This window comes from Alternaria hordeiaustralica, assembly GCF_023758085.1.
Source record: "Alternaria hordeiaustralica strain BMP 2776 chromosome Unknown scaffold_3, whole genome shotgun sequence".
Lineage (NCBI taxonomy): Eukaryota > Fungi > Ascomycota > Dothideomycetes > Pleosporales > Pleosporaceae > Alternaria > Alternaria hordeiaustralica.
In genome coordinates this window covers 1,689,137-1,705,129 of record NW_026056775.1, presented here as the reverse complement: position 1 = coordinate 1,705,129, position 15,993 = coordinate 1,689,137, and the positions used below count along the sequence as shown (strand labels likewise).

The window sequence follows — 15,993 nt, the reverse complement described above, 5'->3', positions numbered from 1 at the left end:
GAATTTGTCGCGCGTGCCATGAATGCAAATCTGGTACTTCACATGCTCCACAGTCGCTAACCCACAGACGCAGCCTCAACATCGGAGCTCGCGAAGGTATCCTGGACCGCAATGTTCGGGGGCACGCGCTTCTTGTCCTTTGACAACTACCATTCGCCAGCATTACAGGCATTGTTCGCACCTTGACTGGCCGTCTAAAATGCTCATCACACAGCTTCAATGTTGTGCATGGTCATTGGCCAATGTCTCATGTTTCAAGATCGTCGCATTACCGAACGGCCCGGTCGCGGGATGATCACATCCACTAGGACAGCCCGGCAGTGAGGTAAAGCCCTCTGCAATACTGTTTTATTGCTCCTTCAGCACCCTGTGCGACGTCGAGAGATGGTCTCGGCCACAATTGTGTTTTGCGATCATGCGAGCGGCTAGCTGGCTTCGATTTGGAGAAATATTTCTCTGACCTGTACTACAGTCAGACTTCTTCACTGCGAGCAGTTCTCCATCCACAGCAATGCGATCCTCGCGCAAGTGTCAGCATTACGGAGTAACAGGCCCCAGCGCATAATGCGCCTCTTTGATATGCTGCACGTACGACATGAAGTGGGCATGTTTCTGATGTTTCTAGCGTTTCTAGTTCTACGTCTAGGATGTTTCAAGAACGGCACCCCGGACAGCATCACCATGTCCACTCTGCTCGACATATAGTATCGCTGTGGCACTTGGCCGGGCGCCTACTCTTGGTTCCTGAGTGAGTGTTGTGGCAGGCCACCGCCATTGACACATTCGCCTTCTGGTTTCTTCTTGCACATGTATTTGAGATACCCCACTACCTCCTTATAATAATGTTTGCGTTTGCTTCTGAAAGGCCGGTCTGGCACCTACTGGCATGCTTTACGACCTTCTTTTTGCTTTACTCATCGGCTGCCTTTTGGTTCGGCTCACGGGGATCATTCGCTAGCGAACATTACCCAGACAGCCTCACAGCAATCTTCTCTACACAGACCATCGATGCGCTCAACCAAGACGTAAGGTTGCGTAGTGCGCTACTATCACTCACAGAAGCCATCGCACTATCTTCCAGTGATATCGGTGAGAAGCTTCGTTCGGAAAGTCTCCAGAACTTTGGCGCCAATCTCACGGATGGTATCAAGCACGTTCGGTCGAAAGAGGGGTCAGAACTGAAGAGGAGGGACTTGCAGGATGACATCAGTAGTACTTTCCGAGATTTGACGGGTGCTGGTGGTATAGGCGGGTTCAATCTGACAGGTGGATTGGCCGGTGTACTGGGCAGCCTAGGGGACTTGATGACGGGCTCCCTTGGTACACCCGCTTTGTTTCTGGGTATAGGTTTAGGGTACGTAGGTGCCCACCACAACGAACAGACTAACCATTAGCAGAATGGGTACAACGACTGCTCTCAACCTGACCGACATGGAGGAAGCCAACGCGATAGCTTCGAGCATCGCCACCGCCTACAACGCTTCAGCAAGTGGTGCGAACCTCGTCGCTCAGCAACTTGGAAACGGCCTATCGAGGCAAATTACCCCTTCCTTCGATGACAACAACTTCTCTCTCGCCCCTGCGGCCTTTGCCCTGGCATCTGGCATTGGAAACGCGACTGCAGTAGGGTTCGGTCTGACAGAGCAACGTTTCGCGCCTTCGTCGGATTCGAGCATTGAGGGTCTAGCTGGAAATTTTGGTCTTGGGGTTGCAATGCCGATCGTATCCAACATTGACCTTCGAGCCACTATCAAGAGTTTGGGAAATAGTTCCGGTGTCTCGAGCTTCATGCAGAATCTTCCCAAGATCGCGGCAGCAGCAGGGCTGGGCCTAGGAGAAGGCGCAAGAAACGGCTTGGGCTTGACAGCATCAGAGCCATCAGGATCTGAGAATCAGAAGCGACAATCTGTGGATCCCACAGCAGACACGATAGACTTTCCGAGAACCGTAAAGCATTTCGCCAGAGGCCTTAGCCAGTCATTCATTCAGGGCAGCAACTTCTCAAATCTAGACATCGGGTCTATGACGGCCTTCCCCAACACGACCGAGCTCCAGGCCATGCTCCGACCTATGGCTGCGGGAGCTGGTGCGGGTATAGGCATGGGGATTGCCATCGGATTGAACTTCAAAGCAGTGGATGCTCCGCCAATGATCGCTAGTAATATTGACAGCGACAACGAACAAACAGCCTTGGCTGCGGAAGGTTTCACGCAAAACCTTTTTTCCAACCTGCTCATTAACGGTACCGCCATTCAACAAGCGAAATCGTTCATCGCGAACAACCCACCTCAAGCATTGCAGGGTATCGATGGTGCGAAGGCAGCGGAAGGCCTCGCTAGAGGTACCATCGAAGGCGTTGTGAGCGCGATGTATTCTGTCGGAGGAGTCAAGAACTTGATCAGTGGCGATCTTCCGGATACGGCATACGACAATGTGCCAGTTTTGGCACCGACACAGTTTAACGATACGCTAAACGGCTCGGCTGTTGGCTTTGCGCGAGGGCTTACAGGCAAAGCGACGATACTGGTTGCGGAGATCGTCAGAAACCTCACTCAGGGCATGTCAAAGTCTGATGTGGCTCCTCCATCACGTCGAAGCATTGTCGGAGAGTTCCACGAGGATTCCAGTGTAGGTAAGGAATTGCTGCTAGCTGAGCTTTTGCATATACTGACACATCGCAGTAGCATCTAGTCCGATTACCGCCCGTCAATCTCAAGGCGGAGCCAGCCAATTCCCTATAGCTATCGACCCCGCCACAGCGCAGAAAGGCGCACAGAAATTGGTCGATACTCTCACATGCCAGGGAATCGGCGGCATCGCGTCCGCAGCTTTTGGTGCTATGGCCGCGGCCAGAGCGAACGCTACTATGATGGGCAAAGCGATGGGCCAACTCGGTCAGACTCTCGACCCAACGGTATTGCAAGCACTGCCCCGAGGACCTATTACAGTCTTATCAGAAGGAAACATGTTCGAGATTATCATCGAAAGCCAGAGTGTGAAGATCAATGGCCTGGCGCTGGTCCCATTTGCAGTCATTACAGGACTACACGTCCTGTTCGCTGGTCTCGCATTTCTTACCTTCCTTCCATTATACCTTGTCTTGGGTGTAGTCTGGCGGTTCTCCGTCCTGACCGGCTTCCCAGTGGATGAAGCCAAGAACAGGAAATGGCGTATGGGCTTTTTGATCACGTTCGCCATTCTAGGCATCACTGGTATAATCCTAGGCATGGTCGGTATGGGAAGCTCTCGTCATTTCCGCGACACACATGGCATCATGGGCCTCATTTGTCTCATATTCCTTTTCCCAGCAGTGGGATTCTCCATCGTTCGTCTTCGTACAGAGATTCCACATCCCTCACCCGCAGCATTCGCCGGAATTAAAGGCCCTATCGCGGTTGCGAAGACACCGCAACGCATCTACCTCGTCAGTGGTATCAGTACCCAGCTACTATTGGGGCTAGGCCAATTCGCCTTCTTGCAGGGTTTCGCCACACTGCGTGCCATATCACTTTGCGTCGCCGACGCGGTGCTGACCTCAGCGAGCGTTTCTGGTCTCGTGAGTATTGTCTTGATGATACAAATCAGTGCCACGGCATTAGTCGGCATTCGGGCCTGGTTGGAACAACACATTGCCAAGAAAGAGGCAGCCGGCATGACTCGAACAACGACTGTTGGTTCTAGTGGGCTCAAACGAAGCGACACGATGGCTACGTTCGGTTTCGATAGGAAAGATCCGCTATCGGTTTCCAGATTGATCACCACCAAACCCAAACTCACACAACGAAAGACGGAAGAGCTCAAAGGCTCCGAAGACAGTGGTATCGGCACTCCATTCAACTTCAGGAAAGAAGGAAGCATCAACGAAGCTGAAGCACAAGACGACAACTTCCTCTCACCCGAAGAGCGGATCAACTACCAGGAGCGCGGCATCTACAACCCCAAAACCGGAGGCTATACATACCCAGTTCAGAGTATGAATTATGGCGATGAAGAGTTCTACAACAGGTCGACTACTTATGGAGAACGCCGCCCCTCTTCAGGCGTGTTTGACCCCTTGCTGTCTCCCCGGCCCCCAATGGCAGCCGCTACCGGACCGAGAATGACTGGCGTTACTGTTCAGGATTTGTGGCCTCCACCTATGCCGGCGAGTTTGTATATGACGACGAGGACGCAGAAGACTGTTAGCAGTAGGTATAGCAGGCCGATAGATGGGAATGTGCCCGTGAGGGATAGCTTTATGGGGTTTGGGAACCGATAGGGAAGGGTACTTCGGAGGGTAGACGAACTACATGTATACCACGATGTATGATAGAGAACTAGGAATATATCCAAATGAAGCACACTTTGAGAGACCATTCGCGTAGTGACCAAGCTCGATGTCGATGCGAATGATCGCGGCCCATGTCGTTGGTCACTCCGTGGTACAAACGGAGACCCGGTAGTTTCCGCTACGCCACCGTCGGTCGGTAGCCGAGTATATAAACCCGTCTTTCATACTTTGTGTTCACTCTTCATCGCACAAAGTCTCCCGAAAGATTTCTCAAAATCTCATGACTACCAGCTCATGTCTGGGACGTGGCTGCCTGCTTCCAAAAATTATTCCAGTCCGACTCATGAGACTGAGCTCGAAAAACTTCCTTCCACGATTACTTGTTGTGGTCGTCTCCCAACATACAACTTTGAGATGTTCTACGCTTTCTCGACACCTCAAAAGAAAGATATTCCAGGTGATGTAGATCGCTGCCTCCGCCCTGCTCCGAAATCAGATTCGTATTCTTCCATGACGATTCTTCTAAGCTCTGCTCTCCCAAAACTTTTATCAAACCAACGGATGCCTTGCGGCGCTGCCTCTCAAAAGAGAAGATAAGGAACGCATGTCGGGACCCAAAAATCAAGGTGTTGCTATTTTCATGTTGGTGGGCCTGGAGTATCGACTCGGAGCGGCTACAATCTATACTCCAAAAAGATCATACAGCGCGTACATGCTGCTGGCTGCTGGCTGCTGCAAGAGCGTATAAAAACAGCTCGGTGGTGCAGACATCTTCTCCTCTTCAATACACCGCGCGGACTCAAGGAACTAAAATCTTGACGAAACCGTGACATGTCTTTTCCTGAGCTGTGTTTCCAAAAGAGGAGCCTCCATCCATAATGGTTTGTGCGGAAGAAACGCAAAACAACTCAGGTCCGGTAAATGAGAAGAGCACCTTGCAACAGTAGATCGCGATGAATCTCTTCGTTGTGTGCGTTCGCGACCTCGTTGGTGGGCCGGTCGGCCTATATAAACTTTCAACTATGCCTGGAGAGGACTTCTGCACATCAATCTCTAGCACAAATTTCCAAAGATTCAAGGAAATCGCGGATGTGTGAGTTTCTGCTCTCCACGACCGATGAACTAAGAACACATGATTTGCGTCTGGCTGTGTGCATCGTTCATGCAAACAAAGTGCTCGTATTTAGAACGCGTCAGTTGTGCAGATGTGCCAAATGTCAAGAGCAAGACTTGCGCCGCCAAATTATATCATATCATGAGCAGAACATGTTGATGCAGGTCATGTGTTGATGTCCTTGAGGGACCAAAAACGACATGAACATGTACAACAAGCACACTTCAAAAGGCTGCCAACTTCACCTACATGTCCGGCGAGAGAGAAGCACCACCTAGCAGATCAATACGCCATGCATACTATGTGTCTGAGATTTCTTAAAACAAGTCTTCATGCATCCAAGACTTTGAGCATCTCCTCCACACTCTGGAACTTCTCCCTCTCCTTGCCTTTGCTCTTGCCTCTTGCTCGTTCAGCCTCATCGATCTTCTTCCAGTCCGACCAACTCAGCGGTCGTGTACTAGTAACATCATCTTTGATGCCATCCCAGCCGAGACCCGTGCTTCTATTGTCGCCGCTGGTATCGTTCAAAAACGGTACGTCGGCCTCCCAGTCCTGCGCAATGATGTCTGCAGATGCGAAAGCGTCTTGCATGGTGCTAGCGATGACGCCGGTAGGACCACGCTTGACCCAGCCTGCACAGTAGAGTCCATGGACGTGACCGGCTGTTAAACTTCCAGGCCCTGCCGATGGTGTGATGACACGCCCGTGCATGTCATTGGGTATTATGCCGAGCTTCTCGTCGAAGGGTACGCCGATGTCGGAAAGACCAGGCAGGCCGGTCGATTTGTATCCTACGGACCTAAAGGCTAGGGATGCTTCCAGCGATGTCTCCTCGTTCGTGGGTGCGACGCGGGCTCGTTGGTCGAAAGGATCGGCGTCGGGGACAAATTGTTGCTTTGTAAAGGCGATTAAAGAGAGGTGACCAGCGTCTGCGCGCATCGACTTGGGCGCTTGCATGAAGTCAAGGGCCCATGACCGAGACGCTTCCTCTTTAGTAGCCTTGCTACCTTTGAGAAGGACTTCAGCTATCCGCTTTTGTACTCGGGGGAGCTTCTTGATCTCGGGTGGGTAGAGGGAGCGGTCGATTGGTTCGAAGGCGACGGAGGGGATGTTCATGAGCTCGCGAGCCTCTTTGACAGTGAAGGCAGCCTGGCTTCCAGTAAGCGATATATCAATGCATGCGGATAATGAGACGTACCTGTATTGGCCCACGCCGGCCAACGACCCTTACAGATCGCACCCGACTCTCTGATAGCGTCTGGATAGCCTGCTCCGAGATGTCGGTATGCCGTAGACTGTCAACAGGGCTGAGCAAGATGCGCGCAACATCCAGCGCCACATTTCCCTGCCCTATGACGACTGCCTGTTCGCCAGCTTGGAGATTGGGTTCCAGGCTCCGAAACTGCGGCAGCGCATTGTACCATCCTACAAAAGACCTTGCTGAGTATACACCCGGTAAATCTTCGCCTGGAATTCCCAATTGCCTATCTTCACTTGCGCCGTATGAGAACAGTATCGCGTCGTAGTGGGGCTTCATCTTGGCCAACTCGATATCGTGTCCAACTCTCACATTGCCAATATAGTTGAAGCGCGGCGATTGCGCAACCTCCTCAAATGTGTCCTGGCAGTTCTTGACCTCTGGATGGTCCGGCGCAACGCCATAGCGGACAAGCCCGTACGGCACCGGGAGTTGCTCGTACATGTCCACGACGGCATCTTGGTTCTTGTTCATTAATCGGTATGCCGTGTAGAAGCCTGCCGGTCCCGAGCCGATGATTGCGACGCGAAGGCGCCCGCGCGCGGTTGCAGTCGTGCTGTAGGCATTGCGAAGTGGTCTTGGTGTTGCAGATGCGCTGTTGTATGGAGACGGCTTTGTTGTCCGATATCGTATCGTGCTGATCGCTCTCGCATGCTTCAAGGTACCATGGTCGCGTATTATCGGAGCCGACGCGCCTGATATGCGTTGAGTGCAGCTAGCGCAAACATAGGGCGTCCTCTGTAGGTGGCGGACAAGGTGCATGGTGTGAAGGTCCTTGCATCTGATAGCGGCGATCGCCGCACGAGGAACTTGGAGATGACTAAGGTCCACCGAACAGGACGCTCCCGAGGTCAATGGCACCCAACCTTGGACCCATGCAACGCCGCGACCATCACATTTACACTGGAATCATGATGAGCGAAAGCAAGTCCAATTCAATGCTTCGTGTTTACCATGATATGATCACGGTATTGTTGGGCCTCTCCTCCGCCCAACGTGCCGCCCAAACCACCGACAAAGCAAACCTGACCACAATTCCTTGCTGCAACTCATTGGGCCCCCACATGTTCCTGGCTAATACAGGTTTCAGCCGCTCGTGGCTGCGACTAGTCAATGCCTAAACCCGTCCCATCCGTGCTTCCTCACGTCATGAGCCGTTCTGGATCTACATTGGTCGATATTGATTGTTGTCATGACAACCCCATATTTACATACATATCACCCCAGGTCCCCGCGTGGGCCCATGTCAGCTATCAACCAGCATTTGCATCTCTTTGCTAATAAGCGAGAAGACGTCTCTCACCTTCTGTTCTGACGGTCGTGTGCAGCAGAACTTCCTTCCTTCGTTACTTCTCGCTCTCAATCGCAACAATGGCAGGCCGCTGGCAGCCCCATATGTACGCAGCTTCGAGGGATTCCATGATTGACACCGACCCCACTCGGTCGACGTTCAATCCAAAGGCCGTTACCATGGCTAGTCGCATGCCTCCTCCACCACCGAAGAAGAAGCAGGAAGGTCCTTACATCGACTTCAACAAGCACCCGGACAGCTACCTCATCCTTCCGTATGGTAACACACACGCGAAGGAAATGAGCCCGAAGACGAAAGTCTTCATCGACATTGCGCGATGGATCCAGTTCAGTCTGAAGATCCTCACTCTGCTTGGCGCAATTGGCATCATGCTGTGCGGTATCTTCATTCGAGGTGCGCAAGATACAGAGGGCTATATTTTGAGGATACCGGTATGCACAACTCAGTCAACATTTAAGACTTCGCTAACACAAACAGCCCGGTGTGGACCTCATCGTTTGTCTATACGCGATATACCATCTAGTCCGTAATCCCAAGACGCGACCAGCCGGAAGCTCCGCCAGCTACCACTTCTTTGCTCTCGTTACCGACGCCGGCTTTATCCCGTTCTACGTCTTCACCGTACTCATGGCTCGTCGCAACTCCGATATGGATGCCGGAACACTTGGGCGGTGGCGCACCATGTTCCCTACAGACAATGAGACAAACATAGTCCTGTTGACAACATGGATCACCGCAATTGCTACCGGCGGCCTCCACGTCCTCTCAACCGCCATTGATCTGTACTTGGCTATCCTCTTCAGGAAGATCTCAAAGCTGCCACCGGACATGAATCCGCTTGAGGACAACCTGACTTCGCGCAGAAAGACCAAGCACAAGCACAAGAACTCTTCAATCTCAGCCATTACACCTCTCACGTCAGACCAAGAGAAGAGGTTCAGCGACCAGAGCACCATTGCCGGAGACCGCCGCGATTCGAAAACTCCTTCCTACATCTACAGCGATGTCCCAAGTCCCACCAAGAACCAGGTCGCATTCATGCACACGCGAACAGACTCAGAAACCACGTATTCGCCTCACACACCTGCTTCAGCTCGCCAATCCAAGGAGCGCTTCTCCATGTACTCTCAGCCTCCTTCCGCATACCAGTCCCGCAAAGAGCTCAACCACCGCGACGATTTACTCAACGACGAGGAAGACAATCAGACACTGGCCCAACGCAAGTCTATGCTCTCTCAACAAGCGAACATCAAACGACACTCTCGTGGCGGATCCCACGTTACCTCGTCCTCCTCGAAGGAATCCTTCCACACTCCTCCCGGAACCGCACGCTCTTCCAAACAAGAAGCGACTGGTGATCTCTCCCTCCAGCGCAACTCCCAGCAAAGCCTCAAGAACGACAATTGGTTCGTGCATCCTGACGAGGAAGACGAGCACCACGACCACTACCCAGCGCCCAAGCAGACAATGTTCCCCTCCAACGCCAACAACGGCTACAACACTGTCTCTCCCTACGACGACGTCTCTGACTACGACGAAGAAGAGCCCGAGGCACCCGAACCTCTACGCATGAACCCCCTCAGCCAGAACCCGCCATCTCCCCCCGGCACAGCTACCTTCTACGACCCTTACAAAGCCACCTCCCCTCCCCCACCCAGCCTCCAGCGCACCAAGACCACAACATCCATCTCCACCGAAAAGACCTTCGACCGCTCGCACTCCCGCTCCGGCACCCCGAAATCGCGGTACTACGGCAACCTCCAAGCCGCGACCGAAGGCGTGCGCAGCGCCTCCAACTCTCCCTCCCCCACAAAAGGCTCCTTCCGCCAACAACCCAACCATTTTCCCAGCGCCACAAAACAATACGCCGTCAACACTCCTCCGCCCGTCCCCACGCACAACAACGTGGCCAACTCGCCCTTCACGCTGCACAAGAAGAGTTACACGAGCATCAAGCGCACGGGCGAGGCGAACTACACACCCAAGCAGGGCCAGTCGCCGCGCGTCGTCAGCCGCTCTGGTGTCGATTACATCAACCCGTATGAGTTTGATGAGTCGGATCTGGGTACCCCTGGACGCAGGAGAGATGTTAGTGGGAAGATTGCTGAGGAGGGGAGGAGTGGTGGGTGGAGTGGGATGACGCAGAGGAAGGTTAGTGGTGTTGCTTACTAGGGTTTGGGTCTTTTCTACTAGGGAGGCGTTTGATGGTATCTAGGTTCAAGGGCTTTTCTTGTGACGATGTTTTATACACATGATATGGGTTGTTCACTTTTCTTTGATGGGAACTGGGATTGGGAAGGGACTTGGGGGATTAGCATGACTACATAGTACGTTCTGGATGACTGAAAATGACGATATGGGATCTGTCTGCTGCATGAAACTGAGTTGCATCTTTTTGCTGGTACTTTGCTGTGATATTGTTGTGCAGACATGATGCGGATTTGCGCGGCCGTCCCTGCTAAAGTACAACACGAGGTTCAGCTGCTCAGGCTGTACTATCAACGTCATACTCGACGTCTGTTCTGATAACATACTTCGCACCCTCAACAACCCCCGTGCCTTCGTGAAGTAGCGCTCCTTGCGCCTCGCCATGCGGAAACACCGCAACACTGCCCATGATAGGCTTTACAGGGTAAGCGTTAATAACGCCCTCCTTAACACTAGGAACGAAGAAAGTCGTCTCACCACCTTTAAACTCGTCGTTCAGGTAGATAAGGAAGGTGAAGAGAGACGACTGGCGCGCGTCGGCTGGCGACGCATCGTATTTGTAAGCATCGGTAACGGGATCAATGCCTGAGGGTGGCCATGCGCCATCTGCCAAAAGTTAGCATATGAATCATTTTGGGTTTTAGAATCTACGAACCGATATGCATACGATACTCAGCACCAGGCACGTATCTGTACACTCTGAAGCGTCGGTTGATACCGCGGACTTTCTTGCCAGCCACGCTGTCCGGCACAAACGCTTTCACTCTTTCCCAGAGCTTGTCGTGGAATGCTTGGTCGACGATCCAGTAGAAGTTGTGGGCTAGCACACTAGTGTCTTCACCTTGCGGTCGCATCGGCGCATCGGGGATGAACTCTATAGTTTCGCCGGCTGCGATGATGGCGGAGCATTCCTCTGGAGAAAGTACGTCCTTGATCAGTCGGAGGTTGGGTACGATTGGGTGCTTGAAGCATTCTGTCTTGGGTCCTTTGCCGAGCAGGACGGCGTTGTCTTGAGAAGCGTAGAGGATTGCAGGATGAAGGTTCGGTGGTTTGCGCTGCAGACCGGCGGTAGTTTCAATGATGCGGAAGCGGTCCTTGAGGTCGGGGGAGCATGAGTTGAAGATGCTTTTGTCCTCGACGCTTTTCCGTACTTGACGAGTGGGCTTGCTGGTCCCACGCAGATCCCAAGTGTCTTGCAATGAGATACCTGATGCGATATCTATGCCGTGGGCTGTGGTGTCTGTCGGACCCGTAACTCGCAATATTGAGTCCAGCACGCCGATCAGTTCGTCGTTTTGCGCATTCGTACCGACTACTGTATGACTAGGGACCTGCACATGAATCGACAGTCCGGAGACTACGTCCAGAGTACGCACCCAGCGACAAAGAGCACCTAGTGTTGGGGTGTCTTTCCTGATGCGCATCTCCGCCAACAGGATGAGGGCTTCTGTGTACTTGGCGTCTGTAAGCGCACCTGATATGCGCGCAGTGAGGTTACTGCCATCTATTCTTACGCTTAGTCTTCGATTTCGAAACCCAAGATATCAGACATACCAGCTGAGTTCAGGCCGGTAGTACATGCTTGACGGAAGTCGTATACAGCAGTCCTCAGGTCTTTGCACGCTTTTGACTTGATTAGTAGTGGATGTGAGGATAGCGTTTGCAATGTCTCAATCGCGACCTCAATCTCTTCAGATGAGATGACCGAATGTACGCTTGCTGGCTCGAGTGGATTCGCATCTTGTGGTGGACTTGGAATGCTGTTCGGGTACTGCTTCTTTGCAGCCTGCAGTTGCGCATTCGCGCTACGTTTCCGCTTGGCCATGCTTGATGATTAATTTTCTAGACGTGAAACTGGACAGCGGAATAGTATCCACCAAGGATGTGTCAGCGATCACCGTGACGGATGTGAAGTAGTCCGTCCTGTACGTGCATGCCGAGGTTTACGGCGGCGAACGTAGAAATTTTGTGGTCTGTGCACTGGACTAGGCGGGGCAATGTTGTGCAGTACCAGTGCGGAAAGGCCCGCTCTCCGGTCTCACCACCTCAGAATACATGCAGGTGCGTCACACTTACATGTCTGAGCCTCAGACTCGATTTCCCTTACGTTCAGCCCGGACCTCGTTCGCTCGATGTCCGACCGAGAGTTCTGACCTTATTCATTGCAAAAGGACTATGTATATCTCGATGCCTACTGTATCCACAGTGGTGCAGTAGACTAGAAGCCCTGAGCCCACACACTCGGCAGTTCAACGGCGCTATGCAGTCTACGGGGTCTGAGACAGGATTATCGGAACGGGGTTAACGACAAACAATGGGCCGACGTACGTGTTATGCGCGGATCGAGGGGTACATTCCAGAATCTCGAGTACCCAGGTATATAGATAACTCGGGCGATCGCCCTTTTCTTTTTCTTCACACATCTATACAAATTTTCGCTCATACATCTATCTGAATATACTCTTACTTTAACACATACCCCCACTTCGACATACATACATACTCACCAAAATGGCTTCCACCTCCTTCTACCAGGCCACCGTGCCCACCTTCAAGGGCATCGCCAACAGCGCTGTTGGCTTCCTCACAGCAGCCAAGGAAGAGCAGGCAAAGAACAGCTCGCTGCCCTCCGACCAGGACCTTCTCAACGCCCAGCTCGGCGACATGCTTCCCCTCCGCATGCAACCCATCCTCGTCGGCAAGTTCCCACTCGATGGCCTCACCACCCTGAAGCTCAACGGATCGGCCGCACCCCCTAACCTGGACCCCTCATCATTCTCGTCCCTCGACGACGTCATCAACTTCTTCAAGCAGTTTGCCGCTGTCTTTGACGCCGTTGACGAGAAGACTTACAACGAGAGCGCTGGAAAGAGCTTCGATGTAACCGTTGCGGGCAAGACTATGACTATGTCTAACTTGGCTGAATACTATAACAGCTTCGTCATTCCCAACAGTTAGTATTACCCTCGATGGAACTACATGTCAAATGTAGAATGTATGCTCACACGGACTTTCAGGCTACTTCCACCTCAACGCCATGTACATGCTATTGAGGAGCAAGGGATTCACTCTTGGCAAGGGCATCTACGTCAAGCCTTTCTTCACCGAGCAGGCAAAGAAGGACTGGGCCCCGTTGATGGGTTAGAGAGCGCCATATGCTGAGCTGCGCTGTGTCTATTCAGCGAAAAGACTCGATAATCAAAGAGCACGCATTGGATAGAAATGAAATGAATAACATCACGTCAATCTAGTCGACAGAGGACAACTAGACCTGCCTACACCTATTAGTTTTCTTGCTCGTATGGGAGTGGGTGTCTAATGGATAATTGAGTACACAGAACAGAAGACATTGCCAGAATGTCTGTCAGCCTGTAGTGCTGATGTTCATTGTTCTTATCAGCTACTTTACTTGTCGAAAGCATCTCTCAGCTTCTCAAAGTGTGCTCTCATCTCCTCCCCAAGCTTTCCTTCAACATCTGCCAAAATCGTACACACCAAGCTATAGTTGTTACACAAGAATCTCTCCCTCTTCCGTGCATCGCTGATACCCTTACTCAGCTTGGTGAGGTAGGCTTCGTACTCGCTTCTCAGTCTGCCCACGGATACACTGACTGGCTCGTCGTCGCCTGCTTCCGAAGAGAGAGCCAGGATGCCTTGGAGAAGGTTTGCAAACTTTTGTGTGAGAGGTGTTGGCGCTGTGGAGGTAGCGGTGAAAGAGCTGGAGCCAAGTAGCGCCGCACCAGTCGAAGGTCGGCCGGGTAGAGATGCAGTGACTTTCTGAAGCGAGGTGCAATGCATGTCCAGAACCTGCTGGAACCTTGGCCACAGTAACATGTTGGTTGCGTTGATGTAGCCTTCTACCGTCGGCACCTTTCTACGTTGTAGCTCGAATGCGAAGTGCTGGTTGAGTCGTACACACAGGAGTATACCAAGCGTGTCTGTTGTTGCTTCAACGAGCGACTTTGTAACCGCTTGGCCGACTGCTAGCGTAGGCTCGAAGATTGAGTTAAAGGTTCGTGAGATCGCGTGAAAGTTTTGTGATGGGGCGAAGTATGTAGATATGAAGGTGTACTCAAAACATGCGTTGTCGACGAGTGCGAGGTTGAAGCTGCGGAAAGGGACTTCGAGGTAATGCGGCGACTTCTCGTCCTCGGCAACGTTCGCTGGCAAGGCATTGACAGAGGAGCTCTTCAGTGCGTCGCGACGTCGTCCGAGAGAAAAAGCGTCGTATGCAACTGGTGCGTTTCGAGACTGACCGAGCAGAGTTCCAGCTCTCCTCGCACTGGGATCTTCGCCCAGTACATCGTACCTGTCCATGGCATGTACTTTGATCTTTTCGAGCGCAGTTCGATAGCGGCTGAAGTGGTTGAGATAGTACCACCGCATGGTATATATGTATGCCTGCGCTATCTGTTGCGCAAGCTCTGGCTGGTGTTTCGCGAGGAAAGAATACAAGTCCTTGTATTTTAGGAATGCTTGCTGTTGGATGATCTGCGCATTAATGGAAGGTGAACGGATGGCCTTGATCTGGGCGACTACATAGTCTCGTATTCGTTCAACGGCGCGGTTTACGAGATCGTCCAGCAGGGGCTTGACGTCCTTTGTGGCCATCAAGTCTGGATGTTCTTTGGCTTTGTCGTTGACTGTCTTGGACCGTTTCTCGACTTCTGCAAGGGCGCGCACGAAGCCGTCATCGACCGGACCTTCAGCGATCTTACGCACGACAGCTGGTGATATGCTGATGTCTTCGACCGCCGGTCCCAGCAGCTTCTCCACCACTTTTCGGTTTTCCAGCTTGGTGTTCAGAGCAATGGACCGGTTCTGGAGTGATTCTATCTCTGCAGACACAGCCTCGAGATCAGACTGGAAGTTTGTCAGGTTTGCTTCCACCGACTTGAGCACCTCATCGCACGCCAGTATCGACTTGTGTAGGTCCTCAAACTTGTCTTTGTCTTTGTCATCTGCAAGCACAATGAGCAAAGACCTGGGACTCTGAGCATGAAAACATACATTCTTCGACTGACTGCGCGCTATATGTATGTACAGAAGTGGGCTGCTGTCGCTCTGCGGTCTTCGCCGCTGCGAAATCGTGCAAGCTCAGGTCCCCGAAATCAATATCCTCCTCTACCGTTTCAGGTTTCTCCGATATACGCGTCGAGTCTTCCCCGTTCGTGGCAGGCGAGTTGCGCGGTGGTCCTCCCATAATCGACTCTAGCACGTGTATGGGATCTGGCACGTTGGGCGGAACACCCCCTGTCTGGCGCCTACGTGGCCCGCCATTTGGCATGCGCGCGGATAGAGGCAGGCTCGCAGTCGAAGCATTAGGCGATATGAGGGGCGTCAGCGAAGACGATCGCGGATTCAGCCCCGGCCTCACGGGTTGCGCGGGCGCTGGATAGCCCCTTCGGGGAGCGGGCGAGTACGAGTCGCGTCGTGGAGGCGGCGTGCCGGTGGGTGTCGAGTACGAAGAGAGCCTATCTAGACCCCACATGATGCCTACTGGGTCGCAATCAGTTCAAGGGTGCATGCTAAGAATCAAACACGGATAGCGAGTCCTGAGGGCAGCTGTAGAGCACCTCGATTCACATAGCAGGCCCGGCGATTGTTTTATCCGCGGACTAGACAGGGATCCGCTAGCGCCGCCTTCCCCTCCGCGCCTGCCCAATTTTGCCCACGCAAAAGACTTCTCTCTCCATCTCCATTTAAGGACACTGCCCACCCCACTGCCCTTCGCCCAGCAGCCCGAACTCAGCCTCTTCCTCCCCGTCGCATCAACTCTCATTCATCACCATGGCGGACAACAACGACGCGCAGGTACGTCCCTCGGA

The 15,993-nt window shown here is 52.7% G+C and overlaps 6 protein-coding genes across 6 annotated transcripts; 3 read left to right on the top strand and 3 right to left on the bottom strand.

Moving 5' to 3' along the window:
- Positions 1 to 1,008: 1,008 nt before the first annotated feature.
- Positions 1,009 to 4,258, top strand: J4E84_002718 (uncharacterized protein; the record flags this gene model as incomplete). The annotated part of the gene is made up of 4 exons (XM_049385338.1): positions 1,009 to 1,025; positions 1,082 to 1,354; positions 1,398 to 2,632; positions 2,682 to 4,258. The coding sequence occupies 4 exons, from the start codon at positions 1,009 to 1,011 to the stop codon at positions 4,256 to 4,258; spliced, it is 3,102 nt and encodes a 1,033-aa protein (XP_049247361.1).
- Positions 4,259 to 5,714: 1,456 nt separating this feature from the next.
- J4E84_002717 (uncharacterized protein) lies at positions 5,715 to 7,119 on the bottom strand (the record flags this gene model as incomplete). The annotated part of the gene is made up of 2 exons (XM_049385337.1): positions 5,715 to 6,536; positions 6,586 to 7,119. 2 exons carry the CDS (start codon positions 7,117 to 7,119, stop codon positions 5,715 to 5,717), a joined length of 1,356 nt encoding a protein of 451 aa, XP_049247360.1.
- Positions 7,120 to 8,016: 897 nt separating this feature from the next.
- J4E84_002716 (uncharacterized protein) lies at positions 8,017 to 10,129 on the top strand (the record flags this gene model as incomplete). The annotated part of the gene is made up of 2 exons (XM_049385336.1): positions 8,017 to 8,388; positions 8,435 to 10,129. The coding sequence occupies 2 exons, from the start codon at positions 8,017 to 8,019 to the stop codon at positions 10,127 to 10,129; spliced, it is 2,067 nt and encodes a 688-aa protein (XP_049247359.1).
- A 313-nt stretch (positions 10,130 to 10,442) lies between these two features.
- On the bottom strand, positions 10,443 to 11,990 carry J4E84_002715 (uncharacterized protein; the record flags this gene model as incomplete). The annotated part of the gene is made up of 3 exons (XM_049385335.1): positions 10,443 to 10,771; positions 10,821 to 11,669; positions 11,720 to 11,990. 3 exons carry the CDS (start codon positions 11,988 to 11,990, stop codon positions 10,443 to 10,445), a joined length of 1,449 nt encoding a protein of 482 aa, XP_049247358.1.
- Positions 11,991 to 12,676: 686 nt separating this feature from the next.
- J4E84_002714 (uncharacterized protein) lies at positions 12,677 to 13,310 on the top strand (the record flags this gene model as incomplete). The annotated part of the gene is made up of 2 exons (XM_049385334.1): positions 12,677 to 13,118; positions 13,183 to 13,310. 2 exons carry the CDS (start codon positions 12,677 to 12,679, stop codon positions 13,308 to 13,310), a joined length of 570 nt encoding a protein of 189 aa, XP_049247357.1.
- A 260-nt stretch (positions 13,311 to 13,570) lies between these two features.
- Positions 13,571 to 15,656, bottom strand: J4E84_002713 (uncharacterized protein; the record flags this gene model as incomplete). Its single annotated transcript, XM_049385333.1, has 2 exons — positions 13,571 to 15,126; positions 15,176 to 15,656. 2 exons carry the CDS (start codon positions 15,654 to 15,656, stop codon positions 13,571 to 13,573), a joined length of 2,037 nt encoding a protein of 678 aa, XP_049247356.1.
- Between the last annotated feature and the right edge of the window lie 337 nt (positions 15,657 to 15,993).